General features: G+C 47.4%; 1 protein-coding gene across 1 annotated transcript in view; it reads left to right on the top strand.

Moving 5' to 3' along the window:
- SYDE1 (synapse defective Rho GTPase homolog 1) overlaps positions 1 to 22,290 on the top strand; it is a 63,832-nt gene extending 41,542 nt beyond the window's left edge. Inside the window, 8 exon segments of the mRNA XM_030194716.1 lie at positions 7,743 to 8,714; positions 10,618 to 11,391; positions 12,760 to 12,995; positions 15,190 to 15,316; positions 17,408 to 17,589; positions 18,715 to 18,946; positions 19,424 to 19,693; positions 19,696 to 22,290. Of these exon segments, the coding sequence (XP_030050576.1) occupies positions 7,743 to 8,714; positions 10,618 to 11,391; positions 12,760 to 12,995; positions 15,190 to 15,316; positions 17,408 to 17,589; positions 18,715 to 18,946; positions 19,424 to 19,693; positions 19,696 to 19,895 (2,993 nt within the window). The 3' untranslated portion in view covers positions 19,896 to 22,290.
- The last annotated feature ends 738 nt before the right edge of the window (positions 22,291 to 23,028 follow it).

The following is a 23,028-nucleotide window of genomic DNA, read 5'->3' as shown; positions in this document are numbered from 1 at the left end:
AGGTGGGAATACGTCAGAGGGAAGGCTGTGGGGTCGGTGCGAGCAGTATGTATCAGTCACTGCTTGCTGCAGGCGAAGATCTGCTATTTACAAGGTATGCAGGAGGGACAGATGTTGGGAGTTTTCAGCTGGTGGGGCTTGGGAATCCCTACCAGCCACATCATAGGTGTGCTGCTACTGGGTGGGCCTGTGCCCATCCAGGCCCACCCTTGGCTATGCCAGTGACTTATGTAATTTGGATACAGCAGGTTGGGCAGGAGATGTGAGACTTTAAAGTTAAAGAATTAAATGAGAGACCTTTATTAGTCAAAAAAAACTGGGGTGGGGGTGGGGAGGCAGCAGCATCGGCTCTCTGGAGTCTGAGCCACTGTTTATTTCTCACAAAGAAAGGCTGGGAAGGGGTTATAATTTCTGCCCTCTCTTCCTGAGTAAACAAAGTCCTTTCCTTTCTGAGATATTTCTACCAGCTGAGATAAAAGCAGTCCAAATCTGTATGGTTCAAGTTCCAGAGACTAAGTCGTGCTTATACAGCTTTGGAAATGTGAATTTCTGCCCCACGCATGACCAGCATGAGAAATGGAGCATGTGTCAATAGGATAAGCCATCAAGCTTGCCAGGCGCTTTCTAGGAATGAGGGAAAGGGTTGGTTAGTTAATGTTCGGACGTGCATGGATGATGTTTTGCTCTGGCTAATATTGATTGGGGATGGGGTGGAGAGGAGGGTGTACGAAACCTGGTCTATGTCATGCGTGTTAGACCAGTGATTTCCAAATTGTGGAACTCGATGTCAAAATGAGGTCACGCCCTCAGTGGATGGGGGTCACAGAAGTAGGGTTGACCTTTCTCTTTCGTGTCCTTCACTGGCAATTGGTATGGGGCTATGCATGGGCCCAGCCCCCTTCTCCTGTGTGGGCATCCTAATAGATGGGGAAACCTCTGTGAAGGGTCAGGATCTGTGAGCTCACACTCAGTCAAAGCCCTGTTCCAACTGTTGCTGCTGCTTTCCTGCTTTGAATGAATAGAGGAAAGACAGAAAGTGTGTGGTGGGGGGGGGGGGGGGGGGGAAGGTCTGCCAGTTTGTTCTCTTCATTGTCTGGGGTGATGTGAAATCTCACATGTTAAAATGATATCATATTGGATAAAAGTTTGGGAAGCAATGGGCTAGAGGAGGAAACAGCATGATGTATAAGCCCAGCCTAAGTCACATGGAATTGTGGGCAGGGTCGTGTATAAAGCACAGCTTAAGGCACACGGCCTAGAGGGAAGGGGAGGGCCGTGTATAAAGCCCAGCTTAAGGCACATGGGCTAGAGGGAAACAGAGGGCTGTGTATAAAGCCCAGATTAAGGCACATAGGCTAGGGGGAAGGGGAGAGACAAGTATAAAGCCCAGTTTAAGGCACACAGGCTAGCGCAGGGGTGGGCAACCAGGGTCCTCGAGAGCCACAAAGATTTCCACAATGAATTTGCATGTATTGCTTCCATTGTATGTAGACAGGCCTCATGTATATTAATTGTGGAAATCTTGTGGCCCTCGAGGACCCTGGTTGCTCACCCCTGGGCTAGAGGGAAGGGGAAAGCTGTGTATAAAGCCCAGCCTAAGTTACTTGAGCTAGAGAAGAGGAGGATGGTTTATAATCTCAGCCCAAGTTGCAGGGGCTAGATAGAGAATGAGGGGAGTGTACAACCTAAGTTACACATGCTAGAGCAGGGGTTCTCAACCCAGACCTCAGGACACACCCAGCTAGTCAGGTTTTCAAGATACCCATAATAAATTTGCATGAGATAGATCTGCATTCACTACCTCCATTGTATACAAATCTATCTCATGTATATTCATTGTGGGTATCCTGAAACCCTGACTGGCTAAATGTGTCCTGAGGACTGGATTAAGAACCACTGGGCTAGAAGGAGGAGAAGTGCAATATAAAGCTTGGTCTAAGCCATACAGGCTAAAGGAGGTTGGTAGACAAAGGCCAGCCTAAACCACACATTAAGCAACAGTAGTGTTTATTGCTTGGCCACAGCTGCTTTAGCTGGGGGAGGGGAGCAGGGATGTAAACTGCACATACTAGAGGAAAGAGAGAACAGGATATAAAGCTTGGCCTAAACGGCACAGGCTAGAGGGAATGAGATGCTTTATAAGTCACACAGGATGGAGGATGGGGTAGGACAGTGTATAAAGCTCGGCCTAATCTTCACAGACTAGAGGGATGGAGTAGAATGATATATAAGGTCTTGTTTAAGCCATACAGGCTAGGGTGGCAGTGTCTAAAGCCTGGTCTAAGTCACACAGAGAAAAGAGGGAATAAATAGGATGGTGTATAAAATCCAGCCTAAACTGTGCAGGCTAGACTGGAGAAAGTGTCTGAGTCTGGCTTAAGGGTAAGTCAGGGCTAGGTCTGACTTTCTGCCTCAGAAGCTGGATTTTTGGTGCTGGGAAAAACCAGAGGGATGAAGTAGTGAAGGATGTGGGTCCACATGGAGAGAATCATTATGGCTGAAGTGATAGGGTGAGTTCTGAAGGTGGTGAGGAGTTTATGAATGAGCAGATGTTTTCTACACAGGCCTGGGATTTCTTCTTAAAAGAAGGGTGATGTCCATAGATATAGATTTAAAAAATGCATAATCTCACATGCTTTCTTTCCTATGTACCCTGTTCTTGTCACACATACGAGCAGCTGATGAGGATTTACACAGAACAAAAGCCGACCAGATGTTCCCCAGACTCTGCAGGATGAGAAACCATACCAGTTCCCCCTGGCCACATCTGTTTCTGGAGCCTGTGACTCAGGGCAGCCAGCGACAGCCGAAGCTTGACTGTTCTCAAATATGCACTGAAAGTGTTATTGTCTGTCCCTCTGTCTCGGCTCTGATCTGCACCCTGGATGCCACACTCTCTTCAGTTGTTTGTGCTGTATTCAGGCTTTAATGGGTATCAGTGTGACCTCTACGTGGTGTACTGATGAAGATCCATTCTTCTGTCCGTGCTGTGTTCGAGTTTTACTTGTATCAGTGTGATCTTTAATCTCCTGGTGTTTCATTAATACGGCATTTGATTGTGGACTAGTCAGTCTGGCTTTACTCCCTGTTCTTTTCACACTGGGGAGCAACTCCAGGATTAATACAGAATAGTTTACATTTAAGGTCAAACTTAGTTTTTGACCAGACTCCAAACCCTCAGTCTCTAGACTTCATTGAGCGTTAGTTATTCTGAGAATAATTGATCCAGAAGTGAGACTACCTCCCCGGGAAAAACGAGAGATTAATTACTCCAAGTTTAATACGGATCCCCTTCAATGAATCTGGAGTGATGCAGCATCCACCACACTCTGTGGAAACCATGTTAGATTCGTATTAGCAGCAGCAGTAATGCAGGAGGCCATTTCGAAACCATGAAGCCCTTAAAATAGCTCCTTAGGAATGGAAAAACATCAGAACGAAAAATGTCTGGGTGGGGGGGGGAAGAATTTGAAGGATTTTTATAGCAACTGGATCGGCTAAAATGTTTGTGCATTTTTGTTCGTTTCTGGCTCGCTGTGCCGTTTTTAAGTCCCTTGCTGTAAATCCACAGCCAACCTACTGGCAACGTCTGAGTTATTTTTAGCTTCTAGCTGGGAAACCGCTCGCAAGGAAGTTGAAAGCCGAAGGGAATTGGAAAATGGTCAAATACAGCTCACGGAGGAACCTTGTAGCTATCAGGGCTGGAATAACCATGATGCAAACTAGGCAGTCGGCTGGGGGGGGGGGGGGGGGGGGGGGGCGGCAGGTTTGAATGGGGCAGCAAGAAGCAACAGTCCTCCTCACAACTGAAAAAGAACCATCCCAAGGGCAGGCGATTTCCAAATAGTCTATTTACCCAAGTGACATTTGGAAATTGCTTTAACGTGCATAAAATTTCATATTTCAAAGTTTGATGGCCAATTAGGCATGTTTATAGGATTGTTCTGGGAGGGGTGGTGCTGAGGTGATTGTCAAACAGAATTATTAAAATGTCAGGAGTGGGGTGTGAAGGATCTGAAATTGAATTGAGGGGAAGGGGACACAAAGCTGAGGGTTGACACTAATACCCTTGCACTGGCCTTGCTTCAGCATATACCAGAGAATCACTTTCGATTTAGTAATTAGTAATTATTTCTATAGCCCTACTAGACGTACACAGCACTGTATACATTATATGCAGGTACTTTCTCTGTCCCTAGAGGGCTCACAATCTAAGTTTTTGTAGGTGGGGTGATGAAGGGTTAAGTGACTTGCCCAAGGTCACAAGGAACTACAGTGGGAATCAAACCCAATTCCCCAGGATCAAAGTCTGCTGCATTAACCACTAGGCTACTCCTCCACCATTTGCTTTTCAGCCTATGCTGTGCAGTTCCAGCCACACTGCGAGGTCTCCTGGTCCATCGTCCACGGAAGGACTGTGTGAGTTACTCATTGGTGGCCCCCCTGCTCTGCCCACTTCTCACCACCAGAGGGCTGAGAGCTTGCAGTTCTCCAAAATTTGTACCCTATCTGCCAAGTTCAATAAAATTTACACTCCCTCCCCCCTTCCAGATTCCACATATGTCACCAAAATTTGAGTGCCCAGGGCAGATGCATGAATCCTAAGTCCGCCCAATTGGAATCGAGCAGACATCGTGCATTCTTTTTCACCGCCCCTTCGTTTTGGGACTCTCTCTCTCTCTCCACCCCCCCCCCCCCCTTCGAGCAGAACTTTCATTTAACAATTTTAAAGCAGGGCTGAAGGTCTGGCTTTTTGTCCAAGTATTTGGTCCTTCTAGGGAGTAGCCACTGGACTGTCCGCTGTTGCCCTTTACTTTCCGGTTCCTTCCCCCCCTCCTCCTCCCCAGCCGGCGTATTGTTCCCTTCTTTTTACTGTACCATATCTCGACTTTATGAAGATGATGTGTGAGTGATTCCCTTTCCTATCAATATATTCTAGTTCCTTTCCTTTTCTATGCATTTTGGAATTTTTGTACACTGCTGCGATCTGCAAATGTAAATAAACTATAACTAAAATGAATGAGGCAATTAAAAATCAATAATTGGAGATAGAAACATAGAAATATAGAAACATGAGGGCAGATAAAGGCCATATGACCCATCCAGTCTGCCCATCCTCTGTAACTCCTAATTCTTCCTGTTCCTAAGCCATCCCACATGCTTATCCCATGCCTTTTTAAATTCTGGAAAAGTCCTCGACTCCACCACCTCCACCAGGAGGCCATTCCACGCCTCCACCACCCTTTCTGTGAAATAATACTTCCTTAGGTTACTCCTAAGCCTATTCCCTCTTAACTTTGTCATATGCCTTCTCATTCCAGAGCTCTCCTTCATTTGAAAAAGACTCTCTTCCTGTACATAAATGCCCTTGAGGTATTTAAACGTTTCTTCATGTCTCTTCGCTCCCTCCTCTCTTCCAGCGTATACATGTTGAGGTTCATAAGCCTGTCCCTATAATATTTGCATTCAAGACCGCTTACTAATTTCATAGCCGCCCTCTGGACCGACTCCATCCTGTTTATATCTTTCCATAGGTGCGCTCTCCAGAACTGAACGCATTACTCCAAATGAGGCCTCACCAGAAACTTATACAAGGGCACTATCACCTCCTTTTTCCTGCTGGTCATGCCTCTCTTTATGCACCCAAGCATCCTTCTGGCTTTGGCCGTCACTTTTTCTACCTGTTTGAAAGCTTTAAGGTCATCCGACACAATCACCCCCAAGTCCCGCTCTTCCTTCGTACACACAGTGAAGCACTTCACCCCTATACTGTACCGTTCCCTCGGATTTTTGCGACCCAAGTGCATGGCTCTTGCAAATGTAAATGCAAAATGCTGCCAATTAACTCTAATTATTGAAAGTTAATGCCTTGCAAATTAATGTGCACGTGACTCCGTCCTAGTTGCTATTCTGTAAACTCAGTGCGTAAATTTTATAGCACGCAACTGAAAAGGGGCGTGGCCATAGGAGGGGTATGGGCAGATGGAGGGGGGGTGTTTCTAGAAGTTAGGCACGATATTATAGGATAATGTTATTTGCATGACCCGAAAATTAAGCGTCAGCATTTACATCGGGGTTCGGCAGGCGTAAATGTTGGTGCTTTCAGTTTGGCATGGGAATCCGCTCTAAACATTGTTCTACAAATGGTGATTTATGGCTCTTAGGTGCCGATGATCAAAAGTAAATGCGGGCGCTAGAGGCTATTAGCACCGTCCTAGCACCCTCATTTACTGGCGCAGAATGATCAGAGGGGTCTAGCGCAGTAAACAACTAATGTGTCAGGCCTTAGCCCAGATAGCATGCAAATGTAGTCGAGCTCATTTAAATGAGGTCATTTTGTATTCCTCCCCAATGATCAGAAAAGAGCGCCCGAAGCAAAGGTGCCTTACCGCTGCCAAAAATAACGCCTGGTCTGAGCAGGCGTTAGGGTAACATAGTAACATAGCAAATGACGGCAGATAAAGACCTGAACGGTCCATCCAGTCTGCCCAACAAGATAAACTCATTTTACATGGTATGTGATACTTTATATATATACCAGAGTTTGATTTGTCCTTGCCATTCTTAGGGCACAGACTGTAGAAGTCTGCCCAGCACAGTTCTTGTATTAAAAGTTCTGAAGATTCCAGAATCCTAAAGAGTTACAAGATTCCGGAATCCCAATTAGTAGCAACATTCCATGTAGAACCCCAAAGAGTAACATAGTAAATGACAGCAAATGAAGACCTGTACAGTCCATCCAGTCTGCCCAACAAGATAAACTCATTTTACATGGTATATGATACTTTATATGTATACCCGAGTTTGATTTGTCCTTGCCATTCTCAGGGCACAGACCGTAAAAGTCTGCCCAGCACTCTTCTTGTACTAAGTTCTGAAGCTAACGTCGAAACCCCTTAAAATTTATACTCCAGCCCATCCCTATCTATTCAGTCAAGATCAGGGTGTAGACCGTAAAAGTCTGCCCAGCACCGGTTTTGCTTCCCAATTACCAGCGTCGCCACCCAATTTCCACTAAGAGATTGGGTGGTGGCGCTGGTAATTGAGAGGAAGAGAGGATTTCCCATGATTCTTTCTGCAAAATCTACTGGTATTGATTGCTTTTGGAAGCGGAAGGAAGCCCCTTCGGTGCTGGTTGGGAGAAACAGCAGAGCCGAACGTGAAGCACACATTGGCGTTCTTGTCCTTTGTCCATGCTTAAAGGAAAAACCACCAAAGCACACATTGGCCTCTGTTACTTGCACCTAAAATAAGCATCCAGAAAAAAAAAATTTAAACCGCTTATATTTAGGCTGCAGAAAACAGACGCCAACATGTGCTTCATGGTTGGGTGCATTGTGCACAGGAGCTGAGCTTACAACTGAACTCTTCTGCGCATGCATCAAGCACGAACACCCTAATGCTCAAAGCTATGAGCGTGCCTATATTTGCATCTCATTAGCTTTGAGCATTAGGGCATTGTTAAGTTTTGATCATCTGGGCGTTAGTATGCAAAGTTGCGTGTGGAAGTTATAGAATAAAGTCAGTTGCGCTCATAATATAACAAGAAGCTGATAATTGATGTTGATGATCACTAATTGGCACTAGTTAGTTAAGCAACGAGTTGTCAGTATTCTGTAATAGTGGTTCCGTTTACTGAATCTGGACTTTGGTGGGCAGAGGGTGGTACAATTGGCAATGGTGGAGGGGTTTTCTAGGTTCCCAGTTTCAGAGTCACATGTAGCTTCAATCATGTCTTGCAGATCGACCTTCCAAAGGATCAGAAACTGTGCCGACACCCTCTGACCTGAAGCCCTCGCAAGCTGCGCCTCAGGACTCTGAAGAAGTGTGCAAGAAGGGCCCAACCATCACTGTTTCCAGAAAGCAAAACTGGGCCAAAGTTTCCTCCTCTGCCAGAGATGACTGGATCTCTTTCAGTAGAAAGCTTCGCAGTGGCCCTCATGCCTCCACAGAACAGACGGACAGGCCCGGCAAGCAAGGCACCCTTCCCCCACGTCAACTTTCTGATACAGGCAAAGGAGCTGACCAGAAGCCCTCCAAAGCTACGTCTCTTTTCAGGAGCCGGAGCTGCCCGCAACGGGCCAACAGGGACCATGTGTATTCCTCTGGGACTCATCGCCCTCAGCAGGAAGAAGTTCAGGTTAATGAAAAGCATTCGGGAGTTGACTTCTTGGCCCCCAGTGAAGACAAATCTCAGTCTGTGCTTGACTACACAGAAATCTGTGCCACCTCCAGTGTGGTCAAGTGTAGCAGCCATGGGGCCTACCTTCAGAGCCTAGACAGGAGCAGCCGGGAATGGGTACTCTCTTCTGGGAAGGTCCCAGGCTTTGAGGAAGGCTTAAGGTTTCCTTTGAGCTGCATTGGGGAGCTGAAGGAATCAAATATTGTTGATGATGAAGGGGACATTTGGTACAACCCCATCCCAGAGGATGAGGACCACTCCAGCTTGCTGGATAAAAATGACCCATGGAAGAGACGGAATATGAGGTACACAGAGATCATGGAGCCTACTGCTGAACGTAGCAGGACACTACCAAATGCCACTGATCCACGCAAGAAGACCAGTAACAGTGCAGGAATTCCTTGGTCCATCAATGGAGGGACTGAGAGCTCCTGCAACAAGGCTGCTGTTAATTCTCAGGGGGTATTATCAGAGGCATCGAACTCAACAACTCCAGCAGAGGTAGATGGTTCTCAGAAAGCAGAGGCCTCAGGTAAGGAAATGTCTGTTTAATACTCACTTGGTATCTTGCCTTGATTTCTCTGTTGAGGAAAGTTAGAGAAGGGCAGGGTTGATTTAAGTGTAAATTCTTGATGTAAAACAAATTCCACAGTCCAGACTTCTGGAAGTATTATGAGGTCTATTTTAGACTTAATTATTATAATAGTGATAGTTTCCAAAGTAAATAAATATCAGGCATAGAAGTCAAGGATTCTTGACTGATGCTTTGTCAAGGCATAACTTAGACATCATTAGATGTGAGGCCTATCCATTTTGTGTGATGACATCATTAGAAATGAGGCATATTCCTGCTGCATGATGACACCATTAGAAAATTAGAACTAACTTGTTTTGTGATGTCATTTGACATGATGTGTGATATCTTTAGACATTTGAAAGTGTTCTGTGATAATGTTATTAGACATAAGTCCGCCTATCTCCTCTGTGTGATGTTAGAAACTGTTCTGTGATGATGTTATTGGACATGAGACCAATCCCTGCTGTATGACATGAACTCAGAGATAAATCGTACCAATGGTTCAACATTCAAAGGATAAGAGAGTATATAATATCCATTATACAACAGCCCCCTCTCTTGTACAACTGCAGAGTACTTAATGTTTTTGGAATTAGTCCATTAAGAACTTCCTGTGGAGTTTTTAAGCAAGAGCTAAGAGTAAAGGGTTTTTTTTTTATGCCGATGAAGAAAGTTGGACCCCGTTAATATTCTTCTTACCCTGTTAATACATAAAGGGTGGAGATTGGGTTACAGAGGCTTTTCCCCTTTCTCATATTTTGCACTCCACAGGAACAGTATGGTATATTAAGTACTTTGCAGTTGTACAAGAGGGGACTGTTGTATAATGAACTCAGAGATAAACATGTTCCAAGCTTGCATTCTGTTTTCGCTAACTATTTTTATGCAGCGATTTTTAGCGCTGGAGTGACTTGGTGGACAGTGAGAAGTTGACATTTTCATAGAGTAGTGCCTTGGAACATGAGCACATAAATCCACATTGTTAACACCCAATTATTGCATTAATGGGCTTGTTGCTCAATTAAACTTCACATGCGAATATTTGCCTGCACGTCTTTGTGCGCCATATATAGAATCCAGGGGGAAATCTGCAAACTTGTGCTGAATATTTAACAGTCTGAAAAGTGGCGTTCCTAGCCTGTTCGCCACCCGGGGCGGGTCACCGCTGTGCCCTCCTCTCCTGGCGCATCACCCCCCCCTCCCCCCGCCGAAGCACATCACACATTCCGAAACGTATCACACCCTCCCGACACGACACCCCCCCTTCTGTTGCATAACCCCTCCCTCCGAAGCGTATTGCACCCTTCTCCTGGCGCATCACCCCCCCCCCCCCCCGAAGCACATCACACACACACACCCTCCCCGGCACGTCACCCCCTGAAGTGCATCATCAGAATTTTCCTCCCAGTAAGGGAGTGTGCGGAGCAGGTGCGCACCTGTTGGCTCTGCTGGTCCTCTGCCCCGGAACAGGAAGTAAATTTAGAGGGGGCAGTAAACGGCAGAGCCAAGAAATGCTTGCCTGCTCCTTGCACTCCCTTGCTTTCTGCACCCGGGGAGGACACCAACATATAAACTCCCAAATTGCGCTAAATTTTGGATTTTCCAAATAGAACACCATCCTGCGTAGGCCTGTTATCTGAGTTAGTCCTGGTTTTACACCCATTGCATCTATACATTTCTTTTCTTAGAGGTACTATAACTGTAGATCTCATAATACAATAACTCATCCTGGTAGTAATCCCCTTTAGGGGTGCTGACAGGGTAACATAACTAAACTTCCCTTGTAAAGCAGCTATTATCCAGTGTCTGTGGGATCTGACATGTCATTCCTTTCTCTCTCTCTGTGACCCTTCTTCAGGCTCTTGTATGCAGAAAAACTCCGGTACATCCCAGATGGACCTCAAGGTCCCATCAGAGAATCGTGGCAAGGGTAAGTCCCCGGGCACCGTACGCAGATTGTCCATGAAGATGAAAAAGCTTCCAGAGCTACGCAGGAAGCTCAGCCTCCGGTCAACCCGAACCAACAGGCAGGACCAGAGCGGTGGTTCTTCCCCTCAGAACCTACATAAGGAGTCGGGCAATGTCATTAGCCGATACCACCTGGACACCAGTGTGTCTTCCAAGGAAAGCTTGTGGAGGAGCCGGACTCGTCACAAATCAAAGTCCACCATAAAGGGTGGTTACCTGAGTGATGGGGATTCCCCAGAACTCATTGTCAAGGCGGAGAAATGCAACGCCAATGGGCAGGAGAAGGAGCCGTTGGACTCTCAAGGGGGAGCAGGCTCCAAGTTGGACTCGGCTGCCTTCCGTCCCTACAACGTCAACGAGCACCCTCGCTGTGTCCAACACTTGTCTGGCCTGGTGAATGTTCATCTCTGTGGCTTGCAAGATGCCAAGTCCCCTAAGGGGGACTCCAAGGACATTTTCTGTGCCCTGCAGGTGGATGGGGTCAACAAGGCCCATACTGCGTTGCTGCCCTGCAGGGCTCCCTTCCTTTCTCTGAACCACACCTTCAACCTGGAGCTGGAGAGCTCACAGTACCTCAAGCTCGTCGTCTTCTCCTGGGATCCCAGCACCTGCAAGAACAGGGTTTGCTGCTATGGGACCATCAGCTTGCCTCATATCTTTAAAGGTATTACCAGGGCTTTTTTTGAGGGGGTACTGAGTACTGGCACCTTTTCCATTGTCTGCTAAAATTGACCCATAGTCCCCATCTATATATATAAAAGGCAACCCCAACGTTCTGAAGCCTCCACGGAAGTTGAGGCGCCCGAGATATCCGGTGTGCCCTGGAGTGTCTGCACCGCCCTCGCGTCAAAACGTCATGACGTCGAGGGCGGAGCTATAACACTGGAGGCCTGAAACCGAAACGCCACAGGCACGGCCACGGAGACACAGCAAACAAAAAAAAAACAAAACCCTACCCACACACAGCGACGCCAACACCGAACAAGACAAGTAGCTCGGAGGGAGGGGGCCCCTTGCTAGCGCCCGTTTCATTGCCCTCAGAAACGGGCATTTATTCCTAGTGTTTTAATGAAAGAGCTCAGTCCCTCCCTATGCACCAATTCTGCCTTGTCATAGATTCTGTGACTGGTTGTAGGGGGCCTGGCTATTGTGTGTGTGTGTGGGGGGGGTCCCTCAATGATCACCCTACCCCTGAAGGGTGGCCTAGCATTTGAGTACCGGCACCTTTTTCGCTAGAAAACCCCCACTTGGTATTACCAGTTTTCATCATTGTCATAGGATGCTGGTCATTAGCAAGTTTAGTTGAGAAGATTGGAGCCAATGAGAGGACTAGCTGGGCAGTAGCATATGATAAGCTGGGGAGGGACAGGGAGGGACTTGTGAATGGCTGCTTAGTCAACCAATGGAAGGACAGCTTTAGAAAGCTGTTTGAGACAACTGAACTTTTTATTTAAATAACAGTTTTAACCCAAAATAGTTTTATTTATGAAGGATATTGTGTCCATCCAGCATGCGTGTTAGAGAATTTTGGTGTACACCCCGGGTGCTGATGACCTACAACTTTGACCTTGCACCTCCCAGGGTACCCGCAGTGTATTTCGATTCCTTCCATGTGTGCAGTTGCTTATACAGAGTGTAAGTGATCGCCCTCACCCTGGGTGTTTGTGAAATACTTCATTCACGGCACACACCTGGTGCACAGCTGTGTAACCTGTGGTGAGTGGGTGTGGTGCTGGAGAAACCGAAAGGAAATCCACCTCGCCCCACCCCCGCTCCCACCTCTTACACAGAGCACACAAGCCCTGCTTTGTCCAGATTTTGAAGTTTTCTGACCTCTTTCTGCTGCACTCGCCACTTTCGTGCCTGTAAGCTATAAGTGTGTCTGGCAAAGGAATGCTGGATTTTTCCAACTTGACCACACATGCTGATCCCGCCCTGGCTTTGCCTTGTGTATTTCACCCCAACTCCTATCTCTCCTAGTCAAACTGACTGATATTGTGGAGTTAAGTTCTCTTTTCTTTCTTCCCCCAAGGCTCCAGATGTCAGCAGCTGGCTGTAAAGCTAGAACCACGTGGCCGCCTCTACGTCAAACTCACCCTGGTGGAGCAGTGGGAAGCTCCTGCCGCCGCAGCAGCTGCCGGCATCCACCTGGAGCCTCAAGTCTTTGGTGTGGAGCTGCGCCAGCTAGTGGAGAGAGAGGGCGCTGCAGTTAGGGTGCCTCTGCTCATCCAGAAGTGCGTCTCTGAGATAGAGAAGCGAGGACTGAAGGTGAGCTGAGGTGGTTACTGCTTTTTCAGCCTGGCTTGTGTTCACCCTACAGTCCGTTAAAGTGACTTTTAAAGTGACTTCCCTTTAAAGGTGGTTGCTTAATATATCCTTTATATATCTTCACTCAACCCTTCCCAGAGCAGCCAAGTTACCCAGTTCCAGGAGGGAGATTTTGAGTCAGTCCTGGATTTCCCACAACACCATTCTGAGGCATTATGGGACTCACAGCACAGATTTCAATGGGGACTGCACAGGCCTTGCTGCTTTGGGGTGTAAGCTCAAAACCAGAATTTGCCAAGAGCTCTCCCTCCTGGAACTGGGAAACTTGGCAGCTCTGCCGCTCTTCTCTTCTCTTTAATATTTACCATTCCCGTTCTGGTCTTCCTGACAGGGTGAATCCAGTCCTGGGTTTACCCCATTGCATGCAGGGATCGTAGTTCAGATTTTTTTTCTCATTGTTTTCCCTAAGAAAAGCAAGACTACAAGTCTCTGCATGCAATGGGGTAGACCCAGGACTGGATCAATCTTGATGGGTAAATCTGGAGTCACTTGGCAACCCTACTTCTGTTGCATCCCTGGACTTGACAGTTATAATTTCTTTAAGGAAGACGGGAACGAGAGGTCCACAGATGCAATGGATTGGGATGGAGGGTCAGGTAATGAGGACCTGCTCAGCTTGCACTTCATGGCCTGGTGTCCAGGGCGTAGCCAGACTTCGGCAGGAGGGGGGTCTAGAGCCCGAGGTGAGGGGGCACATTTTAGCCCCCCCCCTGGCGCCGCCGACCCTCCCCCCGCCATTGCTGACCATCCCCGCCATTGCCGACCCCCCCCCTGCCGCCGCCATCGCCTACCTTTGCTGGCGGGGGACCCTAACCCCCACCAGCCGAGGTCCTCTTCTTCCGGTGCAAGGCTTCGTTCTGTTTCTGTGAGTCTCACAGAATGAAGCCTTGCGGCGGAAGAAGAGGACCTCGGCTGGCGGGGGTTGGGGTCCCCCGCCAGCAAGGGTAGGCGATGGTAGCGGCAGGGGAGGGGGGGTTGAGAGGGTCATCAGCAGGGGGATCCAGGGCCAAATCTACGGGGTCCCAGGCCCCGTGGCCCCGCGTAGCTACGCCACTACTGGTGTCACCTAATAATGCAGTAATGAAGCTTAGAAACACAGAAACATAGAAAAATTACAGCAGATAAAGACCATATAGCCTATCCACTCTGCCCATCCAGGCCATCTACTCTCCCTGTCACTCCCTTAGAGAGTGTCCCAAGCTCTCTTGAATTCGGAAACTGTTTTCATCTCCATCTGAGTCTATCCCCTTTTACCTTCATCCTATGCCTCCTCATTCCAGAGCTTCCTTTCAATTGTGACTCGCCTCCTGTGCATGTAGGTATGTAAATGTTTCTATCATATCTCCCCTTTCCTGCCTTTCTTCCAAAGTGTACGTATTGAGGTCTATGACAAAGATCACTGACCATTTCACAAGCCGCCCTCTGAACCAACTCCATCCTATTTATGTCAGTTGAAAAGGTTTGATCTCCAGAACTGTACACAATATATTACATGGCAGTCTCACCAGAGTCTTACAGAGGGGCATCATCATCTCTTTTTTCCTGCTGGCCATTCCTCTCCCTATGCACCTAAACATCCCTCTAGCTTGGGTGAAATCAGTGGCGTTTCCCCCCCCCCCCTGGTGCAGTGTCATCTATCCCTCCCGGATGCAGCACAACATTCCCCCCCCCCCCCCCCGGTGCATCACCTCCAAGCCCCTCCCCGGTGCATTCTTCCTACCTGCTGGGAGCAGCCACACGGCTGTCGGCTCCGCTGGTTCCCTGCGCCCTCTGCTGTTACTTCCTATTCTGGGGCAGAGGGCGCAGGGAACCAGCAGAGCTGACAGCCGTGCGGCTGCTCCCAGCAGGTAGGAAGAATGCACTGGGGGGGGGGGGGGGGGGGCTTGGAGGTGATGCACCCCTCCTGCAGCGTGCACCTGGGGTGGACCGCACCCACTGCTCCGCTCTCGGTACGCCATTGGGTGAAATAACTGCAAAGTTGATTTTTGAACGTTCTGTAGTAGGGTTTGTGGTTCTGTCTTGGGTGAGTCTGCAGACTGGGGCCCCCTGCTGGAGGGTTTTTCTTTCTGTTTTTGGAACAGGGGCACTGAGATGAGCTTGAGGTACGTTCTTACGTTTTTGCTTCTGGGTTCAGGTCGTCGGGCTCTACCGGCTCTGTGGGTCAGCAGCAGTGAAGAAGGAGCTGCACGATGCCTTTGAGAGGGACAGTAGCGCTGTGGTGTTATCCGAAGAGCTCTATCCAGACATCAATGTTGTCACAGGTGGGTGATTTGTCTGGCTGTGGAAAATAAATGTATCTTTAACACACAGAGGTAAATTTTCGGAAGGGTCACTGAAATTTAGACACAGGGATGATGTCTGCTAAATGTACATTTTATAACGCCACTTCTGCGCAGAACCGTCATTACGGTACATTAGTGTAAGTCCACAGTGATGCATCTAACTTTGGGTGAGAGCACCACGCTACCTGAACGGCTGGTGTAAATGCTTGCTTGTAACTGTAGAAAGGCGCATAATTGCTAATAATCTATAACTCATAACTTGAAGACACCCCTTCCAACCCGACCCGCCATGCCCCTCCCAAGTCTACGCCCCTGACCCGCCATGCCCCTCCCAAGTCTACGCCCCTGACCCATCATGCCCTTCCCAGGTCATGCCCACTAACCTGCCAAGACCCTCCCCGGCCCATGGTCCCTGACCCGCCATGCCCCTCCCAGGTCCACACATGACCCACAGTGCCCCTCCCAGGTCCACACCCCAACCCACCATGCCCCTCCAAGGTTCACACCCTGACCCACCATGCCCCTCCCAGTTCACACCCTCTGACCTGCCATGCCTCTCCTAGGTCATGCAGTCCGATCTACCATGCCCCTCCCAGGTCCACACATGACCCACAGTGCCCCTTCCATCACTCCACACCCTGACCTTCCACGCCCCCTTGCTGTTGTACACAATGGAAATTGCACACCCTTTTCTAGAATACTGACTAAGGTCAGTTATGCACATAACTACGAACTAACACCAATATGCATGTAATTAAACAATTAAGTTAGGGACGTAACTGACCTTTTTCTATAAACTGGACGTACAACTTTATAGAATTAGGGGGATGGGGTGATTCTATAAAGGGGCACCCCGATACAGCGCAAGGAGCGCCCAGATTCCATTATACAATACAAGTGTAAACCAGCATTGGTGCAACTGAATGGGGGTGCGACTGTTTATGTCGGGTAGAAATGGGCATGCCTAAATATCCACAATTTACAGTATTCTATAAACTGCCCCAGCCATGCTCTGCCCATATGTATGTCCCTTATAGTTACTCTGTGACACTGCGAACCCTCATAGAATAGTGATCGAGGCACTTCTGTACATAAGAGGCACTTTTCGCTGCAGTTATACTTTCAGGTCACGTGTAACCACAGGTGCACAGTTCTAGAATTGCTCTGATAATAATTATTTATTCTGTTATTGCTGTGCATGACCCACATGATTGGAGGCTGAGCAGGAGGCAGGTCTCCTTTACACAGCTCGCTGAATCCCAGCCAGTGCAGGGGGCAGGTCTTCTTTATATCATGCACAGAATCACAATCAGTGCAGGGGGCAGGTCTCCTTTTCACAGTTCACAGAATCTCAACCAGTGCAGGAGCCAGGTTTGCTTTACATAGTGCACAGGTTCACAATCAGTGCAAGGGGCAGTTCTCCTTTAAACAAAATACAGAATCCTAACCCAAGGAGGAGAGGGGGATCCCTTCCACAGGATTATAACTTCAGCGGGGCAATGGTTCTCCTTTAAACAGCTACAAATAAAACAGTGAGGTGGATCCGAGGAGGATATCACATAGTCTTTATGGATATTATTTCAGTGTCACTCATTCTGTTATGAATATTACTGTATTCTTTTGTATTTAATTGGTCATTTGAATATGTATTTTTCCATTTATTTATTAATTATAAGTTTTCAATTATTTAATGACGATTGCTACATATTTATGTTTGCTGAAACACGGCCATGTCAGGTCATCTTTTAGCTGTGTCCAATAAAGATATCCTCCTCGGATCCACCTCACTGTTTTATTTGTCGCTCACGGTTACGTGAGGTTTGTTCCTCCTTTTTGTTTATCTTTTTCTCCTTTACACAGCACAGAGAATTTCAGTGCACGCAAGAGAAAGTTATCCTTTAAAAAAACACACAGAATCACAGATGAAGCAGAGAGCAGGTCTTCTTTACACAGTGCACAGCTTCATAGTTCCAGCAGAGGGCAGGTCTTTTCACAGTGCACAGCTTCATAGTTCCAGCAGAGGGCAGGTCTTCTTTAATTGATGTCTGGTGTCACTTTGGATCCCTGCAGGAATTCTGAAGGACTACCTCCGAGAGCTGCCCACCCCACTTATCACCAAGACTCTGTATGAGGTCGTTCTGGAAGCCATGTCACAACGGCCACCCAGGAGGAGAGCAAACAGCCAGGAGCCAGCAGGCAGTTCTGGGGAAGAGAGTGTTTCGCTTTTAAACTGCTTGCCCGAGATTGAAAAGGTAACACAGCATTGCCAGCTCCATGTTTTGATGGGGTGGTTCAGTTCGTTTCCATCCTCTGCCCCCGTGGGGGATGGGGAAAGCTCTTGTAAATTCTGCAGAAGTGGATTGGGTTTTCAGATAGCCATAAACAGTATAAATTCATAGGGTTGGGGATGAGGGGAAGAAGAGAGGGTAAAACTAGTTGACTTGCAGCCAGGTAGTACCTATAATCTTAAGAGTTCGGGTGGAAGGTTAGTCTATTGCTAGTTTTCTGGTAATGTCTAACTACTTTGTGGGGTTTCAGAGCTTTGCTGGAGAAATTTCAAAAACCTTGATGTAGGGTTATTGATTTTGTGTGAGATTAAGATAATGTAAAGAAGCTGGAAATGCTGGAAGATTCCAACCAAGTAAATACAAGATCTAATGTTGGGCTGAAGTTCTGCCATTGGGTTGCGCTCATGGAGTGGAAATGCTGTTGTTGGGTTGTGCTCATTGAGTAGAAGCCCTACCACTGGATGATGCTCTTGGTGTGGAAATGGCAAAGGTCCTGCTGTTGGCTGGCACTCTTCTAGAGGAAGTGCTACCGTAGGGTGGCGCTTTTGGAGCAGAAGAGTTGCTGTTGGATCATGCTCACAGTATCCAGGGAGCAATAATTTCCATTGGATTTAACACACTCGATGATTTTGAAAAGTTGGCACCTATGGTCATGCTCTTGGTATGGCATTAGGTCCATTGGGTTGTGCTGTTCTATCAGAAGTATTGCTGTTGGGTGGTGCTCTTAGAACAAAATGCTACTGTTGGGGTGGTGTTCGTCTAGAGGAAGTGCTACCGTTGGGTGGCGCTCTTCTAGAGTATGTGCTGCCGTTGGGTGGCGCTCTTCTAGAGTATGTGCTACCATTAGGTGGCGCTCTTCTACAGGATGTGCTTCTGTTGGGTGGCACTCTTCTAGAGGAAATGCTGCCATTGGGTGACGTTCTTCTAGTGGAAGTGCTGCCGTTGGGTGGCACTCTTCTAGCGGAAGTGCTGCCATTGGGTGACATTCTTCTAGCGGAAGTGCTGCCGTTGGGTGGCACTCTTCTAGCGGAAGTGCTGCCGTCTGAATTGTTCCTGTTATTTTGTGGCTGAGGGTTTCTCTCTTCCTAGGCCACCCTCACCACCCTCTTGGATCATCTGAGCCTTGTGTCCTCTTATCATGAGTATAACCGGATGACTTCCCAGAACATTGCAGTGTGCTTTGGACCTGTGCTGCTCAACCAGAACCAAGATCCCTCACGGCAGAGAAGCCGAAGTTATGCACACTGTGAGGAAATTGTGAACGCAGTTGACTTCAAGAGACACATTGAGGTGCTACATTACCTTCTACAGGTCTGGCCAAGTGAGTAACATAGGGATTAACTATTCCAAATTTTCTAACCCATTGGTTGAATCCTCATGAGGCAGCCTCTCAACCTGCTGTCCTTAAGGAGAAGGAGCTCCAACCTCCCCCTCCCCCCCCCGAACTGCTGAGCCCATAATGAGATGTTGGATCACTAATGAGGATTGGGGAACCCCTCTCTTTACCCTCTTTCTGTTTGGCTAATATGAACTTTTTCCAGCAGCAAGGATACTTACAGAATTAATGGAGCGTGTGGCCATATTTAAAGAGGATCCATACAAACATTCTGAAAAGCCTGGGAATGAAAGAATTTTGTGGATTACTTAGAGGAACAGAAGATCCACTGTATACTTTACCTTGACTTTTGCCCAAGTAGCACTGCTGATTCATATACTGACTTATGCTGCCCCCACCTCAGTAAGGGTGATTATAAAGTGCATAAAATTGAATTACCTTTTATTTTGTTTCATCTTCCAGACCCGAGATGGAAGATCCCAAATTTCAGGCCTAAGGTGTCGTTGAAACCCGCCAGTTGTCTGCGCCAGAAGGAACCACCACGCCTTGCCCTAGACATCTTGGAGAATGAGGTGGTGGCCCGCAACCGTTGCCGTGGCTTGGAGAGTCCACCCACCAACCGCTATGCAGGTGACTGGAGTATATGTGGGCAAGACTACCTCCTTCTGCCTACTGGCAACATAGTAGATGCGGACTATGACGAGGTGGCCGCTACAGACAGTGAGAACGAGGAGGAAATTTGGTTCTGGACCTAAGGGAAGGATTCTTGGACCAGAGGGAGACACTGTTTGTAGGAGACTTTGCACTGGTGGAGAGCTCAGAGGCTGGGGACCTGGAGAGTCCCTTCAGCCCCCGTCTCAACCTGAAAGACTTTGATGCATTGATATTGGATCTGGAGCGAGAACTTTCCAAGCAGATCAACATTTGCCTGTGAGCCTTGGGGTAACTCTTGGAAGAAGGTTATTGTCTGAAGGAAATCTGGTAAAGGACCACCTTTCTGGAGACACTAAGATAAAAACCCTTGGGTGATCAAGTCAAGATATTGGGTTGAGGTAAATGGCTACACAGAAGATTCTCTTGAGACCAATCTCAGTAGTACTGATACATCAGGCGAGAAGAAGGAGAGGGAAGCTGTGCACCTTCCTTTCCCCAGTACGATGGATTCTCGTTCAGTGACATGATAATTAGAGCAACTTATGGTCTCCTCATGGTTGTCTCTTCCTTTGACCAACTGTTCCATTGACATCCTACCAGATGTTGCCCACCAGCATATTGACTCAACTCTTTCCATCACAGTGTTTCTTCCTCTGTCATTTAAAGATATTTGATTTATTGCCAGGAAGGGATTAGCTGGAGTTTAGCTCTGGTGTGGCGCCCTGGGTTGAGGGAAAGGGGTGCGAGATTGGGATGGGTTTGAGAGATCAGACACTGAAGCACAGGGAGATAAGGTGACTCACTCCAAGGTCACAGGCATAGTCAGTGTGAGAGAAATTAACAGCTCAGGAACAGGGAGAGAACCAGAATCCATCATCGTTTTGAGGAAAAATGATGGTTTTCTCGTATATCTGAGTCTGAGGTGTGAGGGAAAATAACAGATCAGAAAGACAGTGTGAGAAAATATCTGATTCAGCTGCATGAGGCTGTTCTACATTCCAGTGCAGCCTGTGAACTGGGGACCATGGCTATCCTTGTCTCAGGGGCTACCAGTCAATCTTTACAGATGCCCTTTGTGCATGAGGTCCAGGTTACACAAGTTCCAGCCTTGGTGGTCTGACGTAACTACGGATAATGCCTGTGTAGTTAGAGTTTTGGACAGATGACGAGGCTTAAAGTGACGCGTCCATTTGGATGATCCTGCCTCTCTATCCCCTAACCAGTGTCTGGCCAAAATATCTGCTATGGCCAGTTCTGGGAAAGCACCCCATTCAGTGTGAAGATGTGAGTTGTGACTAGCTAATGCGGATATCTCTGGGCCAGCACGTCAGTGTTCCTTAGACCTGTGGCCTACGTGGCCAGTGAGAACAAAAGCCAGAAGCCAGCTTCTATTTTGGCCTTAGGTTTGCACAGATAGACTGAGGTGAACAATGGTGTATTATCATATAATTTTCTACCATATGAATTATCTTTTACATGTTTAGTGAATTACAGGGAAGGAGCAGTTGCCAAAAGTATTTTTGCTGGTGGAAGAACAGAGAAAGGTGATGTGTATGGGGAATAGAAGCTGTGTTCTCTAGTCTTCTGTATTTTGACGGAGTGTCTTCCAGCATTTTCTATATCGGAGATTCCATTGAATGTATCTGAATTTTCAGTAAAGTTTAGAAAATCTTGTCTGGTGAAGCCCTGACATCCCTGGGAGGTCATAAAGGATCATGGCAGGAGGAAGAGACAGGGAATATTTTCTTGTAACTGGATTTTATTTTTTATTTCATAAGCATTCATTCTCTGTGTCAAAGACTTACGAAGGAAGAGGCTGCCGGAGGGTTGGGTGCATAAGATAGACCTAGAAGGAGAAGGGTCACATAGCTAATTAAAAGACATTGCCTCACATCTGTATGTAAGGTTCACCTTACTACAGGGACTATAGCCGACCTGGCTGACATTATCAGAGTTGCTTAGGTGAGGGGGATCTAACCCCAAGGTCTTGCATTCTGTTTTCAGTAATCTCTATAAATATCTTTCTGAGCGTAAAACTGTAGATTGCTCTACTAGAACTTGAGCATGGGTGCGCAAAGATCACCAAAGGATTCCAGGTCACCTGGGCCAGGTTTGGCATTACCTCCATTGTATATGTAAAAGGGTCATGTTGAGCTTCCAATTAAAAACAAGGAGCTACATTACTGTACGTGGAATGGGGGAAACCAGCCCTGTCTTAGGGGGCACAGAAGCATCTTGTCACCCCAGATGCATCCCTCTTCCCCAGTTCAGGGTTGCTTATAGGTTGCAACCATTAAAGAGTTGAGAAGAAGTTCACCACCCTTCCCCGGTCTAGTCTGAGTCAGTTGTAGTGGATAGGGTCTGTTTCCAGTGACGGCGTGGTATAAATCTTCACAGGGTCTTTTTAGTCACTCGGTTGTCCATCTACTGTCTCTTTCTGGACTTGCTGCCCCGTCGCTTGGCTTTTTTTTGTCCACCTGGATTTGAACTTGTAACCGAACCAATGGGCTCTTTCACGGATGTAGACGTTAGCCTGGTCACTTCACCCTGTGGCAGATCCTTGTTGGGAAGGTCATGCAGGAGTCTGGGGCTCTTCTGGATTTGAGGACATTTGGGATATGACTTGGGGACCCTCTAGCCAGCATTTCCAGAAATGTCTATTAATAGAAGTTTATGGAGAAAAAGTCTTGTTTGTTAGGAAAGGGGGGGGGGGGGGGGTTTAGATGTAGCGAAAGTCATCCTGGGAGGTTTGGCGCTATTTTCTGTCAGTATTATGGATAGCTAGAAAAGCACTTTATTTTCTTCAGCTAAAGAAACCATTCAGTGTTTGAAATACAGTATTTTTTTGTGTGAGTCTGCTATTTCCAGAGCTGTTCTGATTGGCTGTAACATCACTGCTTTCGGGGTTGTGGTAGCGCCATAGCTGATGGGTAGCTGTGATGTGACAGTAGCAGGCAACAGCTTACCTGCTGATCCTGTTCCCTTATTTTCCTCTCCTACCCCATGGGAGCAGCCATATTGGAGTGATTGTTGTCACCAATTGCGTCTCATCTGATTGGCTGGCACGCTGCATGTGTGTGTGTGATGTCACAGACATTCTCTAGCTAACATGGCCGCCCCCTGGAATACAGGAGGCACCACAAGGGGGGCAGGTTAACGTTTCTAGAGGACTAATTTGGTAAATTTAGTGAATTTCAGCTCTGAGAATGACGAGTCATTTTATCCCTTGATTTTTTTTCAAGGAGCAGGAGGGCTCTTTTTTCTTGCCACTGCAAACCCTTTTCAAATGGTGTATTCTTAAACCTCATTGGCATGCCAAGATCCACCCACAATGGACTGAGGTGCTGGATTGTTGTTATTTCTATATTTATAGCACTTACTGTATTTTTTTTTTGTTTGTTTCTTTCCTGTCC

Source organism: Microcaecilia unicolor, chromosome 3 (genome assembly GCF_901765095.1).
Source record: "Microcaecilia unicolor chromosome 3, aMicUni1.1, whole genome shotgun sequence".
Classification (NCBI taxonomy): domain Eukaryota; kingdom Metazoa; phylum Chordata; class Amphibia; order Gymnophiona; family Siphonopidae; genus Microcaecilia; species Microcaecilia unicolor.
Note: the sequence above shows the minus strand (reverse complement) of the source record. Positions and strands in the feature narration are given on the sequence as shown.